At 35.3% G+C, this 16,735-nt stretch overlaps 2 protein-coding genes across 5 annotated transcripts; both read right to left on the minus strand.

Annotated features, from left to right (window-relative positions):
- Positions 1-1,222: 1,222 nt before the first annotated feature.
- Positions 1,223-6,772, minus strand: LOC120272605 (alpha-1,3-mannosyl-glycoprotein 2-beta-N-acetylglucosaminyltransferase). 3 transcript variants are annotated; one of them, XR_005540221.1, is made up of 19 exons: positions 6,630-6,772; positions 6,025-6,075; positions 5,748-5,835; positions 5,482-5,544; positions 5,057-5,091; positions 4,863-4,939; positions 4,711-4,756; positions 4,531-4,593; positions 3,591-3,657; positions 3,453-3,521; positions 3,309-3,378; positions 3,143-3,204; positions 2,920-3,010; positions 2,743-2,836; positions 2,307-2,369; positions 2,173-2,211; positions 1,921-2,091; positions 1,466-1,789; positions 1,223-1,383 (listed from the first exon to the last, which is right to left on the minus strand). XR_005540221.1 is itself a non-coding variant. In XM_039279473.1 (18 exons), the coding sequence occupies exons 1-18, from the start codon at positions 6,696-6,698 to the stop codon at positions 1,673-1,675; spliced, it is 1,335 nt and encodes a 444-aa protein (XP_039135407.1). In that variant the 5' UTR covers positions 6,699-6,772; the 3' UTR covers positions 1,223-1,672. The 3 variants fall into 3 exon arrangements, 2 of the variants coding, with proteins under 2 accessions (XP_039135407.1, XP_039135408.1); XM_039279473.1 differs by having other exon boundaries at positions 1,223-1,789; XM_039279474.1 differs by having other exon boundaries at positions 1,223-1,789; positions 6,012-6,075; positions 6,630-6,674.
- Positions 6,773-7,580: 808 nt separating this feature from the next.
- Positions 7,581-16,125, minus strand: LOC120271988 (epidermal growth factor receptor substrate 15-like 1). Of its 2 annotated transcripts, none has more exons than XM_039278686.1 (13): positions 15,679-16,125; positions 13,855-15,052; positions 13,077-13,295; positions 12,731-12,960; positions 12,254-12,328; positions 11,600-11,671; positions 10,901-10,999; positions 10,699-10,770; positions 10,512-10,626; positions 9,827-9,895; positions 9,336-9,666; positions 8,528-8,654; positions 7,581-8,411 (listed from the first exon to the last, which is right to left on the minus strand). In XM_039278686.1, the coding sequence occupies exons 1-13, from the start codon at positions 15,826-15,828 to the stop codon at positions 7,854-7,856; spliced, it is 3,315 nt and encodes a 1,104-aa protein (XP_039134620.1). In that variant the 5' UTR covers positions 15,829-16,125; the 3' UTR covers positions 7,581-7,853. The 2 variants fall into 2 exon arrangements, with proteins under 2 accessions (XP_039134620.1, XP_039134619.1); XM_039278685.1 differs by having other exon boundaries at positions 12,731-12,963.
- Between the last annotated feature and the right edge of the window lie 610 nt (positions 16,126-16,735).

Raw genomic sequence — 16,735 nt, forward strand, 5'->3', positions numbered from 1 at the left:
AAATTTGGTTATCATAAAATCAAGTTTGTAAAATGAACTCCGTAGCCAAAGATAGTACTGGATTGAGAAAGTATTAATTGGGTTCTGACTTATTTTTTTTTAATCTGTTAGAATGTGCTATTATATATAAACACAGTAATATTGTTCACATAAACAGTACAAATAAATGAGAATTGGTTCTGCACTCTTAAGGATGTGCAGATGACCGTTGGTTGCGACGGACGATGCTAGAGGACTTCCTCTCCTTTTTATATCTCTTCATTCAATGATTTCTTTTTGATTTTTTGTATAAGGATAATCTTGACATTTCACACATTTAGCTAAGATTTACCTATGATTAACCACAGATTGGTAGCTCTATTTGACCGTATAACAGCGAAATTTCAATATGGTATTATGAAAAAGTAAAAAAATAATAAAAGAGTAAATTACAATTCTGAAAAATCTTGAGGGATGTAAAAAAAAAAAAAAACAAAAAAACCCTTCTTAAAATTTTGTGGATGTGATTTGTTAATGAATGGTGAAATTCTTTGACCAAGTTGATAGAGAAGCATAAATTGAATAGAGATGAAAATGACATCTCTTGACTAGTAGATTTTAGGGGAGTTTCAAGAAATATTCTTTGCGTCCTTAATTAAATTTTGATATGAGATATTTTATTTAGATCATTTATCAAAAGATTTTTTTTTAAAATAAGTACTTCTTTCTCTTAGTCAAAAACTTTTCAGATTAAAGAAATTTCATGGAAAAAGCATTATGCTATTATCTAACAAATTATGGATGATTTTTGGTGATAGAAATTGATGTAAACTTGCTAACAAATATATCATATTTAAATAGACTAGTGCACTATGTACCGCCCAACACATAGCCATAAGTCAAAGTATTGAAAATACAAGCTTAGAAATATGAGAAATTAAAAATAAAACATGATGAATAAATGAATATAAAGTCCACCTTGTGTAAATCTATTTAATGTTTTTCTTTTAATTAAAACCAGTCATGATAGAAACCCAATTAGAAGCTAATATAATAAATTATATATTAAGTCATGTGATAAGCACAGGTGACATGAATGAAGACAATATATTAGTTATTCAATAATCAACTTGAGCTAGAGAATAAATATTATCTAAAAATTGTAACTATCCAAAAACACTTGTATTATTCTAAGCAAATTAAATAAATTCTATAGTTAAAATATTCAGCCAGAAGAAAAGAGAATCAAATAAACTTTGTATGATAAAACAAACAGCACAGTGAGGATATAAATGTGTGGTTCAATGTTACTAAAGGCATAATAGATGAGCAGGAATACACACAACATGCTGTAAAATGGGGCTAAAAACATAGATTTTTCGTCTAATAAACACAACATGGATCCTGTATGAATGTTGCAGAAGAGATTACAAACTTGAAAAAGTAGCACCTCATAAACAATCTTTCTAAATTATACTCGACATACCGGGTGAAGCATTAGACGAAATGCTTTGCTTCTTGTTCTTCTTCCTATTGACTGCCACATCCATGGATGAAAAAGAGCAGTGTTTGATATTAGTTAGCAACCAGTTCTGAGTTATGGCGTTCGGAAACCTAATGATACTCTAGATTTTGATATAGAAGATGGGGATGAAAAGCTTATCTCAAACCAATTTCCTGTGGATTTTTGTATTCAAAGATCTTTGATTCCAAGCTGCTGTAAGGAGTTTGGGCCAACAAGGAAAATTCGCTTTGGAGATTTATATCGAAATACCACAACTCCTTTATATGATGTTCTTGGAATTCCATCCTGGAAAACAGTAAGATTGCATTTGCATTTATTATCACCAGAATGAAGAGCTAACAAGCATCAGAATATTATTTTAAAGGATGATATTCCTGGATACAGCAAGTGAAACAGAACGAAGCAACACTAATTACCTTCCATTCTTCAAATATTCCAAATTGACGTGCAACGATTTCAAATTCTTGCTGGTCTCGGTACTTGATTTTTATGTCGCCATTTATGTTGGAGGCCTTCAGAACAAAGTCAGGACCAGTAACAAGTTTGGCATCGGATACAAGCTTTGCAAAGTGGTTCAAAAATTTGTCCTGCCAATAATGAAAAATATTTAGCGGAAGCAATGATCAAGACACTGTGTAAGCATAGAGGGGCAGTAGCATTAATGTTACCTCCATCAGGTAGCTCAGATCCATTGACTTCCAATCAATCTTTGATGGTCATAGTGAAAAAGAAACAAATTGAGCATCAGGACTACTGAAAAAATTATAACTACTAGACAAGTCTTAAAGCATCTTATACATACACGGGCATCATTTAGTTTAATGGATTCCAGATACTGTTTGAAGAATTGCCCCATACTTGAACCCTGAAGTGAAATTACATCAAAATTGTCAAACATTAACCGTTCTGGTTGGTTGTGTGCTAAACAAAGAGGATAAATTTGCAGAAAAATATATTCTAGTAATAAAGTTAGCAAAGCTAGGTTTGGAATTTATCAGAGACTACTCCATCACAATTAAAATGATCTTCTCATTCATCAAAAGAAAGCAGCAACAACCAAAAAAAGACAAAAAAGACAAACAAAAATAAAGGTCGTTCGGAGCCTCAACAGATTTAACCGAAGTCTTAAGCAGTATGAAAACAATGCTGGTAAGCAAAAGTGATGTGCTAATTAACTTGCTCTTTGTTAAAAATATACTATTTCCGATACTATGCAAGAATGAGAAATGACAACTTACATGCTCACCAAAATTGTATGTTCTGCAAATCTCTGGACGAATAAATTGCCGATCTTGGTGTACCTCCTTTAATCTCAGCCAATCATCCCAATAAGTATTATTATGTCAAGGAAAGAAACTTCAAATATTTTAAAGTTTTCACATGCTGGTAGAATACAATAAAATGGGAAAGGATATGCTTTAGGCCACTTTGGTGATAATTCATTCCATATGGATTTTGTCAGCATCCATCCAAGGCCGGGAAAGAAATCTGAACGGTAAAGAGTTTCTGCACAACATATAGAACAACAGCTCAAACAAAAATTCGATATTTCCGTCCACTAAAAGCTTTCAAATTTTCTTAAATGAAATTTTAAAAGGAAAAAAAAAAGGATATCAAATGCATATTTATAGACATTACTTGAATCATGCACAAACTGCACTTGCCCATTGTCATTCCAAGAAGAAACAGCCATAATCGTCCTACATCACAGACCATAGGAGAGCAATAAAAAAGAAGGCTACAAATGATTACACGATGTAATAACCATTTTAAAATACAATGGGAAAACTGAAGCAGAGCATACTCATCCTTGTCTAATATAGAGGCTGTGGCTTCAAAATAATCAAAGAAATCAGGAGCAATCTCCATGTCATCTGTCTAGCAGTCATGACATTAGTTTGCTAGACTCGTTCAGAAATAAAATCAATGCTTCTTGAAAAATACATACCTTCTAGTATGATTACTCGATTGAAGTTATGTTTGTTAAATAATGCATCCAAGGCCCACTTATAGTGCCCTGGAAACACATATAGTTTTAGTAGGAAGAAAATGAGATTGACATGAGATAGAAAAAAAAAAAACTAACTTGCAATCTTGTAGTATGCAAGTATTTCTCCAGGTCTTTCTGGGTGCACTGGTTCAAAATCAAGATGCTGCAAGAAGCCATAAAAGAACAAATAAATAAATAAAACAATGGTAGACAACTCCTGCCAAGCGAGGCATTATATCTTCCAGTAACTACACTATGCTGATAGATGATATGATTAATATAAAATAATAATCAGCTAGGATTAGGATGTATCCATCTCATCTACTGTCATATTAACATCTATTACTTTTCCAAAAAAAATGCCATCAATAGATTGTATTTATTGTTCAAAATTCTAAGCATTTCAAAATTTCAATCAGAATTTACAATATTTAAGCCAGATCATGATTTAGACGGCCTTTTGTGACCAAAATACATGCAACACCAAGTTTTAGGTACCAACTTTGAAAATATCAGCTATTTGGTCACCTCAAAACAAGATCAGTATAATATGTTAAAATAGGAAGCACGTCATCAGATTGTTATGCACCTTCTTTGCCCTTCTCATTCCAAAAGTAAGTAGATAGCCTGATAGAAATACTAAGACAAGAACATTGGGGTGGCTGTTTAAGATGATAAGATTGCAAAGGTTGGTCCATAATTCACAAATCTTCTCTTGTAATAGTTAATTCAACAAAATTTTCATAGGAAAAGTTTATTTCTTTTTATCATCGCCTACTGCCATCCAATAGATGAATTCCTTTGAGAAATATTTGAGAACTTTAAATATCTTATTGCTTATTTAGATTTGGTGTTTATGCAATCCCAGTCTAGCTGATCGGAAGTAATGCAATAAGGCTCACACGGCTATTTATCACAGGTTTGCGGGGGTGGGGGTGGTGGGTTTTGGGGTTGACTACAATGGTAGGGAATCAAAATAATAAATTTTGCTAATCATTGTTATAGACACTGACTAGCAAAAGACCATATACTGAACCTGCATGTATGTTATTTGATTGTAACTCAAAGCTTTATCTTTAACAGCTTGATTTGTACCATCCTGCAAACGAGAGAGAACAGTCAAATGACTTGCAATCTACATTGTTATTACAAAGACAGCCTGCCCATTGCATGGTCATAAGTAACACAAGATATAATAACTTTCCAATAGAAGTACCTGAGATATGAACAGTGGGAATTTGGAAGCAACTGGGCTATGATATCTGAAAAGAAATAAATAATTATACTGCCAATCCTTGACAATATGTGAAAAGAGCAAAATACCTAAACAATGACATTCATTGAAGGAAACAAAATTACAAATCATACTTCAAGATAGATTCAACTGTTCTTTCCAAATAGTCTCTGCGATTGCAAGCCATTATAACAACAGCTGCCACAGGCACCTGGATATGTCATGAGGGATAAGTGTGCTTGATGGCAAAAGGAGACAGAATTTTCCCGACAAAATAAATAAATAAATAAAAGGTAAATTAAGCATGGTATCAGTGGAAAAGTGTTACCTTGTTATTCTTGATCAACGAATTCAGACCTTTTCCTACAAGTGTGCATGAATTAGATGGTAAGAATATTAACATACAACTATCAATATCAAGTCTGCTTTTAAAAATATAAGCTGTGTTTCTCTTGTTAGGAATAGGTGACATGTACTTCAGACAGTAACACAATCAGTAAATCATGCAATGACAAGAAATATAAGAATTATAGAATTTTCAAAATCAAGTTTTCCTTTCTCAGTTTCACCTCTTTTAACTACCTTCAATTTTTTTACAACAAATCATACTATTTTTAAAAAAAGTCTGAACTGAAGTTCAGAATTTACTCAAAAAGTCACACAAGGAAAATATAACCTTTATATCCAAATAAGAACAAAAAAATACTTAGACCAATCCACAGAACGCAAAGAAATTGATTTCATAGGTCATACTTTCAAGCTCTCGAACTAAAGCCTTCAACTGAGCGCACTCCTCATCTTTATGTCTCTTTTCTTCTGCAATATCAATAAATTACCATTGACTGAAGTTAGCAAACAAAATTGAATTTACACTGCTTCCCCAGATAGAGAAGTACAATAAAACCAACTAAATCTTATCAAGACTAAGCAAATCATTGGCACTAAAAGTAAAGTCAGATGATTAACATCTATTAAACCCGGCCATATGCCAAAAAAGATGATAATGAGTAAAATTAAACCTTCTAGAGAGACTAATTTCCCTTGTTGAATGCTTATTTGATCAATCAACAAACGCATCTGAGTTGTACACTGGTTTTCAGATTCTACCTGTTTCCCAAAAAAAAAAAAAGACACCATGCTAGATATGAATTTTCAAATAAATGGTAGAGACAAAACTACGCAATACTCATACTAAATCTCAAAGCTTCCAGTCACAAGGCAATAGGTAATCACTATAACAGGAAGTAAAACAGAAGAATTCAAGAAAAAAGAGTAATATTTACTTGGATTACTTACAGCAGCTGCCAAACGATCTGCATACTCAGACTGTGTTGTAAAAAGACGCACCTGGTGGACAAGACCAAGAGTTAGCATCCAATAACAGACTTAAAAAAGCCATCACCCACATTATAGAAAGAAAAATTGAGCAATCAAAATTAGACTCTAATCCTGAAGTTGCAAAATTAGACTTCAATCTCCCTTCAAGTCAAAGCATGGCAAATAATAAATTAGAAAATTTTATTAAAAATGGTTATCAATCACACATATTATTCCACTCCACAAAGTTTTCATATAAAATCTTCCATAAATAAAATCATCAAACTACATTTTGGAAATAGAAGAAGAAACTTTTCTGATCGATGATTTCATGTTTCTCATGGTAAAACTATCAAACTTGAACTGTCCTGGCATCCAATGGAAATCGAGTAAAAGACATGATACAAAATTAACAGCAAAAAATTAAACAAAGAAAAGGAATTTGAAGCTCTGGAAAGCCAGAAAATGGTGCCGATAGAATCCACCATGAAGTCCCCCGAAGAAAGCTTGATACTTGGCTCCAAAACATCCCTAGAAAGCTACGGATCGATTAAGGAAGTGAAACGAGAGAAGAGAATCGATACCTGGATGAAAATGAAGGCAGCGGCGGCGACGATGAGGAGGAGGCGGATGTCGCAGCAGCTCCTCGCCATGGATTTCCGAGAAATCGAAGCTCTCGATCTCGAGAATGGCACGAAGACTTCACCACGGCATCGGTCCCGCGACTTTGCTGAGATTTTTTGGATCCCACGGTCGTCATATCGGGTCGGATCTTGTTGAATGCTTGCCACAAAGATCCGACCCGGATGAGGGTTTTTAATTTTATTTATTTTTTATTTTTAAAATTTTTATTTGTAATTTTTGGAACAATTTTTTGATGATTTAATTTGGGTTAAAATTATGTGTTACCCTGTTGTTTTATATATGATTTATTTTATAATGTATATTTGTTAAGTGTTAGATATATAATTAAATTTTAATAAATAAATTATAATTTTTTATTAAAAATAAAACGAACTATAATTGATTTTAATAAAAAAAAAAATTTATTAAAAGAAACCCTTAATTCATGAACTAATACTCATAAAACCATCTTGTTTAATTCCCACCCACCTATAATTTTAGTTGCTCATTTAGAGGTGGACAAGAATTGGATCTGTTCTGTATTAAGGGTTATATAGTGTCATAGGCGTTATTTTTCTACTAAAAATAAATTGACTAAACCAAAAAAACTATATATATATATATATATATATACCACTTATGTTTAAATTTATTATAAAAATAATCCCAAGGTTTTCTTTTCATGCCACTCCAGCCTCTCTTGCTGCATCTCCCCTAGAAACTTTGTTGGTCTTATTCAATAAGAACAGGCAGGTTTTCATTTATAGCCCAAAAAAAAAAACATTGAAAGCAACAAAAGCCAAGAGAGATGATTGATTATGAGCAATCAAACAGTGAAATAATTTCAGAAAAATAAATCAGGAAAAAAAATGGATAATGATAAATAAACAATCCTCACCAACAATATTCAAAAACCCTGAACCATTAATGTTCATAAGGAATAAAGATGTAAAGAATGTTTCAAAAGGTCATATAATTATGGATTTGCAAATGGGAGAATGAAGCAAGCTAATCACCAACAAACACAATCAAAAGAAGAAAAATGCCGCATACAAGGACTAAAGAAACTTGATACAAAAAAATACAACCAGCCCCATTTTGTAAACTATATATAGCACACGAAAATAAGAATCATGTTCGGAGAAGTAAAAATTTCTCGAAGCATAGAACAAAATATGAGTGGACTAGAAAGCACTCCAACTATCAGAGTCGCGCCTCGGGCTATGGCTATCGGAAGCCTTAAATGGTCCAGTTGAGCCGAAGGGATCGGCATCATCGAAGGATGGAAATCCACGGTTGTGGTCAGCTGAGCTTCGCATAGAGTCGAACCTTGCAAAGCTGTCATGCTGGGGGAAAATGCCACTGTCTGCAGTGCTGCGAAAGGAGTCGAACCGTGCAAAAGTGTCCCGTGAAGGAAAGAAACCACTGTCCGTGGTGCTTCGCATAGAATCAAACCTTGTGAGAGTATTATCACGTGGCGGGAAAAGGCCGCTGTCATGCATATTGAAGGAGTCAAATCTGCTAAAGCTGTCAAAAGAATGGTCATCTGGCCCGTCATTAAACCTTGGAGAGAATCTCGGAGAGTTTGAGTTGAACAATGGCGTGCTTGGAACAGAGTCAAAGAATGGCCCCCTATCCCTACCGTAAACACTAGCTGCGCTTGGAGAGCCAGTCTTAATTGGATTTAGGCCGGAGTCCCCGTAACCAAAGAAACTATGACCGTTTCTCTCATGATCAGCCTCCTGCATGAGATTATCAAAGTCAAATTTGAAAGAGAAATGAATAATATGCGCAGCTTCTCCGTTTGCAATAAGTGCATGCAATAATTTGATCGGATTTAAGTAAACTGTTGGTTTACCTTCGTATTGAATGAACTAAAGCCCCATACAGAGTCCGTATCATCGCCTGCATCAAAAGTTGCACCCCAAGAGGGTTCATCTGCGTACTTTTCACTAGAAACGGTGGATTCAGCACCAGCATGATCACTGCAGAAATACCAGAAAGTATAAGTTAATTAGATCAAAGTTTATAGCTATGGGTTTGACGTTTAGATGTCAGAATGTCAGCTAAAATTTTCAAGAAAGCAGCACCTAGACACTTACATCTTCGTATCCCAATAATTAATTGACAATAATTGTTGTCAACAGTATATAATTAAATCAGGAAAAAAAATATTTGGGATTTCCAAGACTTAAAACAAATAAATTAAAAAAAAAAAACAAGAAGAAAGGCACCCCATCATTGACTCACAGCAAAATATATATAAGTTGAGAAAAAATAACAAGATAATATTCTGCAATACCAATGACAGTCAAATGATGACAGACAGCAGAAAAATTATAAACAAACAGATATCACCAAGAAAACACTAAAAATAAGGGCAAACTAGAAATTGGCATTGAAAAACCCTACTTTTGGTTGTAATACGCGGACAAACACAAAATTTTTATGGCACTTTAGCAAGATGGCAGATTATTGAGAAATTATACAGGTGAATTAACAATATCTGAAAAAAATATACGGCGGGCAATTACTGGCTGGAATAGCAGATGCGTCAGAATACCTATTAGTTTCCTTTACATGGATTCAGTTATCGCCCCAAAAAAAATGGCATTTACAATTAAGCAAAAAAAGAAAGGAGAAAGGGAAAAGTTAGAAACTAATACCTCTGACTTTCCTTAGTCCGCGGGGAGAAGTCATTTGGTCCTAAATGTGAGGAGTAATGTTCTTGTAATTGAGTTTCCAAAGCGCTTTTTGTAGGACTAGCAGCAGGGCTTTTTGCTGATTCATCTTCACTATGAACATTGGGCCCTTCAGTCTCAGCTATTTGATCCACGACATGAGACGGCTTCTCAGTCTTGCTATCGGCTTCAGGGGTTGGTGCATCAGGGGATGCCTTATCCACAGGGGCTTCATCACTTGATGTGGCAGGTTTTGGTTTTGCAGAGACAGCAACCTTTTCAACTTCAACAGTAAGCTCCTTGATAATTGTAAAATCTGCATAAAAATATACAAGACCTCTCCATTACGTTGTGTCATATCAGTAAAAAAATATTTTAATGCAACTTATAAAACTGTTGTTTCCAGACTGTTTAAAGCAACTCTGAATTATATATCTTATCAGGGCATATTTATTTATAAACACAAACAGTTATACCTGCATCTTCAAATTTGTCCCAATCGTCATCCCAATTAGCAGCCCCTTCTTGAATGCCAGGTTGCCAACCTCAAAGAAAGAGGAAACAGAAAGAAAAAACTAAAAGTGTCAAATTTAATTGATCAAAACTCCCTACCATAAGGAAGTACAATGAACGGAACATTAGCTGCTTTGAATTCGGATAAATAACCTAATACAATAACTAGCAATTTTCTACCAAAAGATAAAGACAATCAACTTTCTGGATATGATTTCATTCACTGTTAGCCATGGAAGATGTATAGTGCATTCTCAATTAAGATAATATGCTGTGATGATCCAAGTTGTTTCTTTTGTGCATTTTACTTGGCTAGTAACAGATGAATCAAAATCTCTCATATCCTCGTACACAAAGTTTAATAGCGGTGATAGAAACCTTATATAAAAACACTGATGAAGTCGTTGAACATATAGTGAAAGATATGAGGGGTGAAAAATAAAAGAACATGTTCAGATATTAGAATTGTGCTGGTTGAAATATGGATTCAATAGCAGACAGTTAACATAGAATGAAATGTTAAAAAATGCAATGACAATAATCATAATCATGTTACATACCACAACTCAAAAAAAGGGAATATCTTCACGATAAAGCACTTCACCAAATAAAAGGTTAACACAATAAAAAGTAGTCAATCAAAAGTACCAAATGGAAGTTCAACCAATGAAGTCGGCTTCGCACGAAGTCCATATTCTTTGCATCTTTCATTCAAAGTTTTCACCAACTCCTCAAGATCTGATTGGGTCTGATTTGCATGATCCTAGAAATGCAAAACGAAGATCAGTTAAATTGAAGATATAGACGCAAGCATGAAGGGATAATTCTGATCTACCTGAAGCTGACCATCAGCAGTTCCACCTTGTGCAAGTTTTACTATTGATTTATACAATTCCAGCTTCCTCTCCTACACATAATTCAGATAGAAATTAGCCTTAAAATTAAATATTTATCCAAAAATTACTCTCAACAAGATTTCTATACAAATGTGTACTCTTAAAATATTTCCTCAGCCAAACCATTCACACCAAAACTACCTGAAGGTCACGGAATGTAGCCTCCTCAATTGTCAGTTTTGAAGCTACATCTCCCAATTTTCTGCACTTCTCCTCATATTTCTTTGCAAGTGATTCAACCTGAGGTAATGAACATGACTTAGTTTTATTATGGATGTCATTAGATATTGCTCCATGTCAGACCATTAAGTTAATATGAGAAATTCATTGTATAAGATTTTCATTTCAATTTACAGTGTTCAAGCTTTTATAAACACTCTTCATTAACAACAAAATGCCAGATTACACTAAGTATAAATGTTACATATGTGCACCCAAGTCATGTCTGTCTTTTCCGAAGAAATAAATTGAGGCATTGAACTTCTAATGGTGTTTGCTAGATAGGTTAGCATGAGCACAAATTCTAGAAATGCATGATGATATTGCTTTTGTTGGTATAAAGAGCTCCCTTAATAGAAAATTTTGACAACGTGACCAGCAAATAAAATTAGAATCAACATATGTATTTGTAGCATAGACTAAATACAAAATGAGAACAGGTAGCAGCACTCCATTCTGCAGTAAATCTTTTTAAAACCTCCCAGAGATTTTGAAGGACCATTTTAATTTAAAAAAAAAAATAGAAAAAGGCTAGTCAGGACCAAAAACAACCACAAAACAAAAAAAAACCTGCCAATTGTAATAATGCAGACAAAGGAGTGAAAATTTTGTATGAAGTACCTCACGTTTATCAGCAGCGGCCCTTTCTGTGATCTCATTCAGTCTGTTGTCACACTTACTTTTGTAAAAAACCTAAGGTATAACAATTACATTTTCAGATGAAGACGAAACATAAATAAATCCAAAATGCATAAAACTAAGAACTTACAGCTTGTTTTAAAATTTTAAGTAATAATGTTGATTTCTTATATACAGATTATTAGCTAGGCATCAGCCGCTAGATTAATTCTGGCAAATACAGTGAATGAAGTGTTTGGCAATGAGTGTGCCCATGTGTAACCTCTTCCAGCAGTAAATAAATAAGTTCTCAATGGGAATATATATGTATGTGTGTGCGCGAACTAATGGTAAGTCCACCACTGCCATAATCACTTAAAAGCAACAGTTCTCAAATCATTTACTAGGCCAGAAAGTAGAACACAGGAACATATATTTTGATCACATAATTACACTATTATTTAATATTATTTGGCGCAAATGGAGAAGTACACAAATATAGAACAATGTTGCATGTGTTTTGAACAGAAGCATCCACCAAACCCAAGAAGCCAAGATCACAGATGATAGCAGAATACTCCTTGAAAATTTCTGGATTTGAGAAGACGTTAAACTCTAGTCTAAAATTGCATTCATAATAGCTAAAAGCATACTCACAAGTTCCTGCATCTTGGCCCTGTAAAACTCAAACTTTTCTTTGGCATCCAATATCTCTTTTTCCAATTCTTGAACCTGTCAGAAAAAGATAAGTCATGCAAAGAGAACCATTTAGAATTAAATAGAAATGGAAAAGAGTGTTGCAGGTAGAACATTTTCCATAAATTGAAAAACATCAATTCACAGATAAAGGCATGAAATTGTTCTCATGCTATGATGACCATACTTTGATATGCGCAACAACGTAAAAGATTAAGCTGGGACCTCATATCTGAATTTCACAAAAAACTGACTGAAAATTATAAATTATCATAATTGGAAGCCTATAAAACTTGGTCAATAAGCAATTTCACGCAGTGCAACATCAAAATTCCAGCTTTTATCGCAAATGCCATTTAGTAATGCTTATGAGATGCAGAAGGTACACAACAAGCGATCTTCCAACAAAAGAGAGTAGCTGCAAGGTAGAGATGATACTTTTTTATCTGCATCTGTTGCATCCTGTAACTTAGAGCTCAGCGCATCTTGCTCCTCCTTGCTGAGCTGGTTCACCAAGTGTGTTTCCAAAACTGGCACTTTTGATTTTTGCTGAACTGGCTCTGCATCACCATCAGCCTGCAAACGGCCTTTTGCCTGCGAAGTTGCAGTCCTGCCAGTGGTAGGAACAATAGGAGGGCGTCCAGCAGATATCCCTTGCTGTGGCAAACCTACTCCAAACATAATGGCTCAATCAGATCCCATATAAAGCAAAATTCATAGCATACACTATAAAACGGTAGTATTGCCATCATGCATCAGCACAAACTATGTGATCAGAAAATACCAGAAGCAGGTTGCCAGGTTGAACCAGCATATGCAGCCGAAGGTTGACCAGTGGCAATTGGCAAGGTTCCATCAAGCCTAAGTTCATTTGGAAGCACAGCAGGGAGAGGGCGCCCTTCGCGATACTTTTCCATTAAATACAGGGCAGTACAGAACTCCTTCAGAGAAAGCATGCTATCATTGTCTTGGTCGGATAAGTCCCAAACCTGCTTCAAGACCTCTGTAGATAAAAAAAAAATTCAAAAATGATCATGCGAACCTAAACAAGTTACGAAGTATGAGAATAGAACATACTCAACTTGCTCACAAAGCACAGCATGAAGTTCAACCTAAACGCTAATCACTAACTGAATGCGAAAGAACACAAATAGGGCAGCACTTGGAGAAATATTATGGTGCTGCTATCCACTGCAATGCTAATGTCATAACAGATCACATAACTTTATAGTGTGTTTGGACCCACAACAGATGATTCAACCTGTGCGCACATCAGCACATGGACCTTGCAGAAAATGCTTGTGTTTCTACCACAATTTATAGCTAATGATGCCAATAATACAATGGTATGAAAAAACAGTAAGAATAAAGACGCAAAAGCAATGAATCAATATGAACAAATAGAAAGGTGATAACCACAGATAGAATTTTCAGTTTCATCTATGGGTGTATAATAACAGTAATTGCATAGAATTGATCCTTCACAACTTCATACATCCTAATGCGAAAAAACAAGCATGTGAACCAAACTGGATCAATAAAAAATAAAGTGTATCATATACCTCTTGGAAGACGCCAACTCAGGAACAGGTTGCGAGCTTCTTCGCCTGTAATTTTTCCATCTCTATCCCTATCCACCTTAACAAATACAGCAGTATACTTCTGAATATCAGATTGACTGATCCTTGGCCATGGAGACTGCGATTGAACTGATGCAGAGCTGACAGGCCCAGTTGAAATGTTAGAAATTGTAGAAGCTGTGGTGTTTGGAGTTATAGTTTGCTGAGTTTGCTTAGCAAAGGTTTGAACTGCTTGCACAGGACTAACACCCATTGAGGGTGATGGTACATTCTGTGCAGAATTAAAGCGCCCTGGCATAACAGAAGTTTGGGCTCCAGATGAAGTGGGTGGATTAGATAGGTTGTTCATAGAAAAGTTGGCCACAGAATTTTCGGGCTTTGCCTGAGGAGCGGCGGAAAACATGTCCCCACCAAAGACTGGATCTGATGAAAAGCCATTGCCAGATACAACCAAAGCTTTTGCATCCTTCTCAGTTGGCTGTGCTGATGAAGCTGGATACTGCTGTTTTGATGGTACTGATGATGTTAATGCCGAAGGTGTCTGTGTTGAAGTAGCCACTCCTGATGAAGACCCTGGTAGTGCAAAACTAAATCCATCAATATTTGTTGAGGGACTAATGCCTCTGTTGGAGACTTGCGAGGTTAATGGCGTTGAGGATCCACTGCTCCTTCCTCCCATCCAATCGGTCGAGATGTTCATGGTGTTTGAGGTTGGAAGCCTTGGTCCACCCACATTAACTGTCCCAGGCAACCCTTGGCCTACTCCCTGTGCTGGAAGCAAAGCCGCAGCATTTGGTGCTGGAGGTGGCCTGGCAGCATTGATGCCCTGAGCAGGAAAATTCTGCTGATTTAAACCAAGGTTTGGAGGCGTCTGTGGTGGTCTAAAGCCAAGGTTAGGAGATACAGGTGGCCTCGTAATGCCCATCTGATTTGAAGTGGGCAACATTGAGTTTACTTGGGATGTTGGGGCAGGCACAGAATTCATCTGAGTAGCAGGACTAGTCACTGGATTTATCTGAGGAGCTGGGATTTTAGCTGCAGCTGGACCATATAATGCTGCCTTAACAATATCCGGTGTTAACTCTCGCCCTTTTTGTGCCACTGTGACAAGTCTCAGTGCATTATAAAACTCAGGTCGCCCAAGAAAACCACTTTGCTTCTGGTCTGCATAAGTCCAAATCTGCAACAACCAACATGATAATGGGATCCAATATAGTCAGCAAAATAGTATCATAATTCAACAAGTAAATTCTAATAGCCAAAAAACCACATCATTTTTTTTTTTTGTGAAAAATTAACATAAATTATGCAATAAAAAATCAGAGTTGGATTTATATTTCAAATTCATCACACATCACAAGTAAAAAAGAAAACAAAATGCCCATGTAAGAGTTTCAAGCCATGAATTAACATGTTTCTCATGACAATAATCGATAAATAGTAGCAAATTTGAAGTCCTCCAATTACCACATAGCCCAAAACCATTCAAGATATCAATGGCTGGTCTGATTGACCTAAACACATAAAAAGCAATTTTCCGGTTACTAAGAACCACGAGCTCATTAGATCTCACATCTATAAAACAAGTGATATACCATTCAACAACAAAAAAAGTTCTTTGACCAACAAAGTTATCAGGCTTTATAACATAATTAAGGAAACCTAATTTCCAACGAAGAGATTCAAAACACTAATTTTATCCTGACATATTCACCAATTTCTTCCCAGCCAAACCAATTCAAACAACCTAAATTCCGGGGTGAAATTCATGAAAAACAAGTTCTAAAAAAATAAAAATAACGGCACCTGAGCCAGAACTTGCTGGGGCAAATTAGATCCCTTGAAGAAGGCAACAGCCTCCGCACCACTGATCCGGCCATCCTGATCCAAATCAGCTCTCCTAAAGAACGCGTCGAAAGCCTCCATCCCTGGAGCCAAGGGCGGCCGCGCCGCCATTTCCCCGGAAAATTCTCAGAACCAAGCACGAGATCAAGCCTCGATCCACAATGGAACAACAACCAGGACACGGGATACGCACGGCGATCGACAACAGCTGCAGCACCGGGAGATAGATGGGATCCAATCGATGGAGGGGAGGGGAAGACGTCGCCGCAGAGAGTGGAATTCGAGAGGATCGAGGGCAAGGGTTTGGGGGCGAGAAGATTGGAGAAATCTCTGGCTCGCTCGATCGAGAAGGAGAAAGGCACTGTCTTTGATGAGGTCGGAGATGGAGATTCGTTGTGGTATGATGCTCGATAGAATAGAACACAACTAATTACCAATAATGCCCTTCCTTTTTCTTTTGAATTTTTTTTTATTCTTATTTTTTTATTTTGTATAAAATAGAGTTGTGAATTTTTTTGAATACATACCGAAACTTTGTTTTTATTTTAATTTTAGCGGAAATTTTGTTTTAATTTTATTTTACCGGCGAAGTAATTAAAAATTTTTGATGGTTTTTTTTTATATAAATACAAAAATGTTTGATGTGACATACTCCATGCAAGCGAATGACATAGACAGTGAACATTCGTATAAAAAATATCCACATCATCAGAAACTCACCAAAAAAACTTTAATTATTTTTTAATAAAATAAAATCAAAATTTTAATGCCCGTTTGAATACAGATTCAAAAATAATATTTAAAAAAATTACCATGCTAAGAACACATAGGAAAAAGAGAACAATAAAATGAGAAAAACTGAACTCATATCAGTACATGTCAAAAAAATAAATATAATGAGTTTAATAAAAAAATCTTAAATTGTAATTATTATGGTAAAATAAGTTAAGAACTATATAAACAAATTGTAGACAAATTATTTGCATTATTGATTCGTATTGTAATTTATAGATAAAAA

This window comes from Dioscorea cayenensis, chromosome 11 (assembly GCF_009730915.1).
Source record: "Dioscorea cayenensis subsp. rotundata cultivar TDr96_F1 chromosome 11, TDr96_F1_v2_PseudoChromosome.rev07_lg8_w22 25.fasta, whole genome shotgun sequence".
In the NCBI taxonomy this organism is placed as follows: Eukaryota; Viridiplantae; Streptophyta; class Magnoliopsida; order Dioscoreales; family Dioscoreaceae; genus Dioscorea; species Dioscorea cayenensis.

Bases quoted from the DNA above. Each gene is read 5' to 3' on its own strand.
- LOC120272605 (XM_039279473.1), bottom strand. From the start codon at position 6,698: ATGGCGAGGAGCTGCTGCGACATCCGCCTCCTCCTCATCGTCGCCGCC. The intron at 3,205-3,308 runs GTATGCTCTGCT...TCTGTGATGTAG, and splicing joins TCTATATTAGACAAGGATGA to GACGATTATGGCTGTTTCTT. The intron at 2,837-2,919 runs ATATCCTTTCCC...ACATAATAATAC, and splicing joins TCACCAAAGTGGCCTAAAGC to TTATTGGGATGATTGGCTGA.
- LOC120271988 (XM_039278685.1), bottom strand. From the start codon at position 15,828: ATGGCGGCGCGGCCGCCCTTGGCTCCAGGGATGGAGGCTTTCGACGCG. The intron at 9,896-10,511 runs GTACTTTTGATT...TCTTTCTTTGAG, and splicing joins ATTGGTTGAACTTCCATTTG to GTTGGCAACCTGGCATTCAA. The intron at 8,412-8,527 runs GTAAACCAACAG...AATCTCATGCAG, and splicing joins TTAGTTCATTCAATACGAAG to GAGGCTGATCATGAGAGAAA.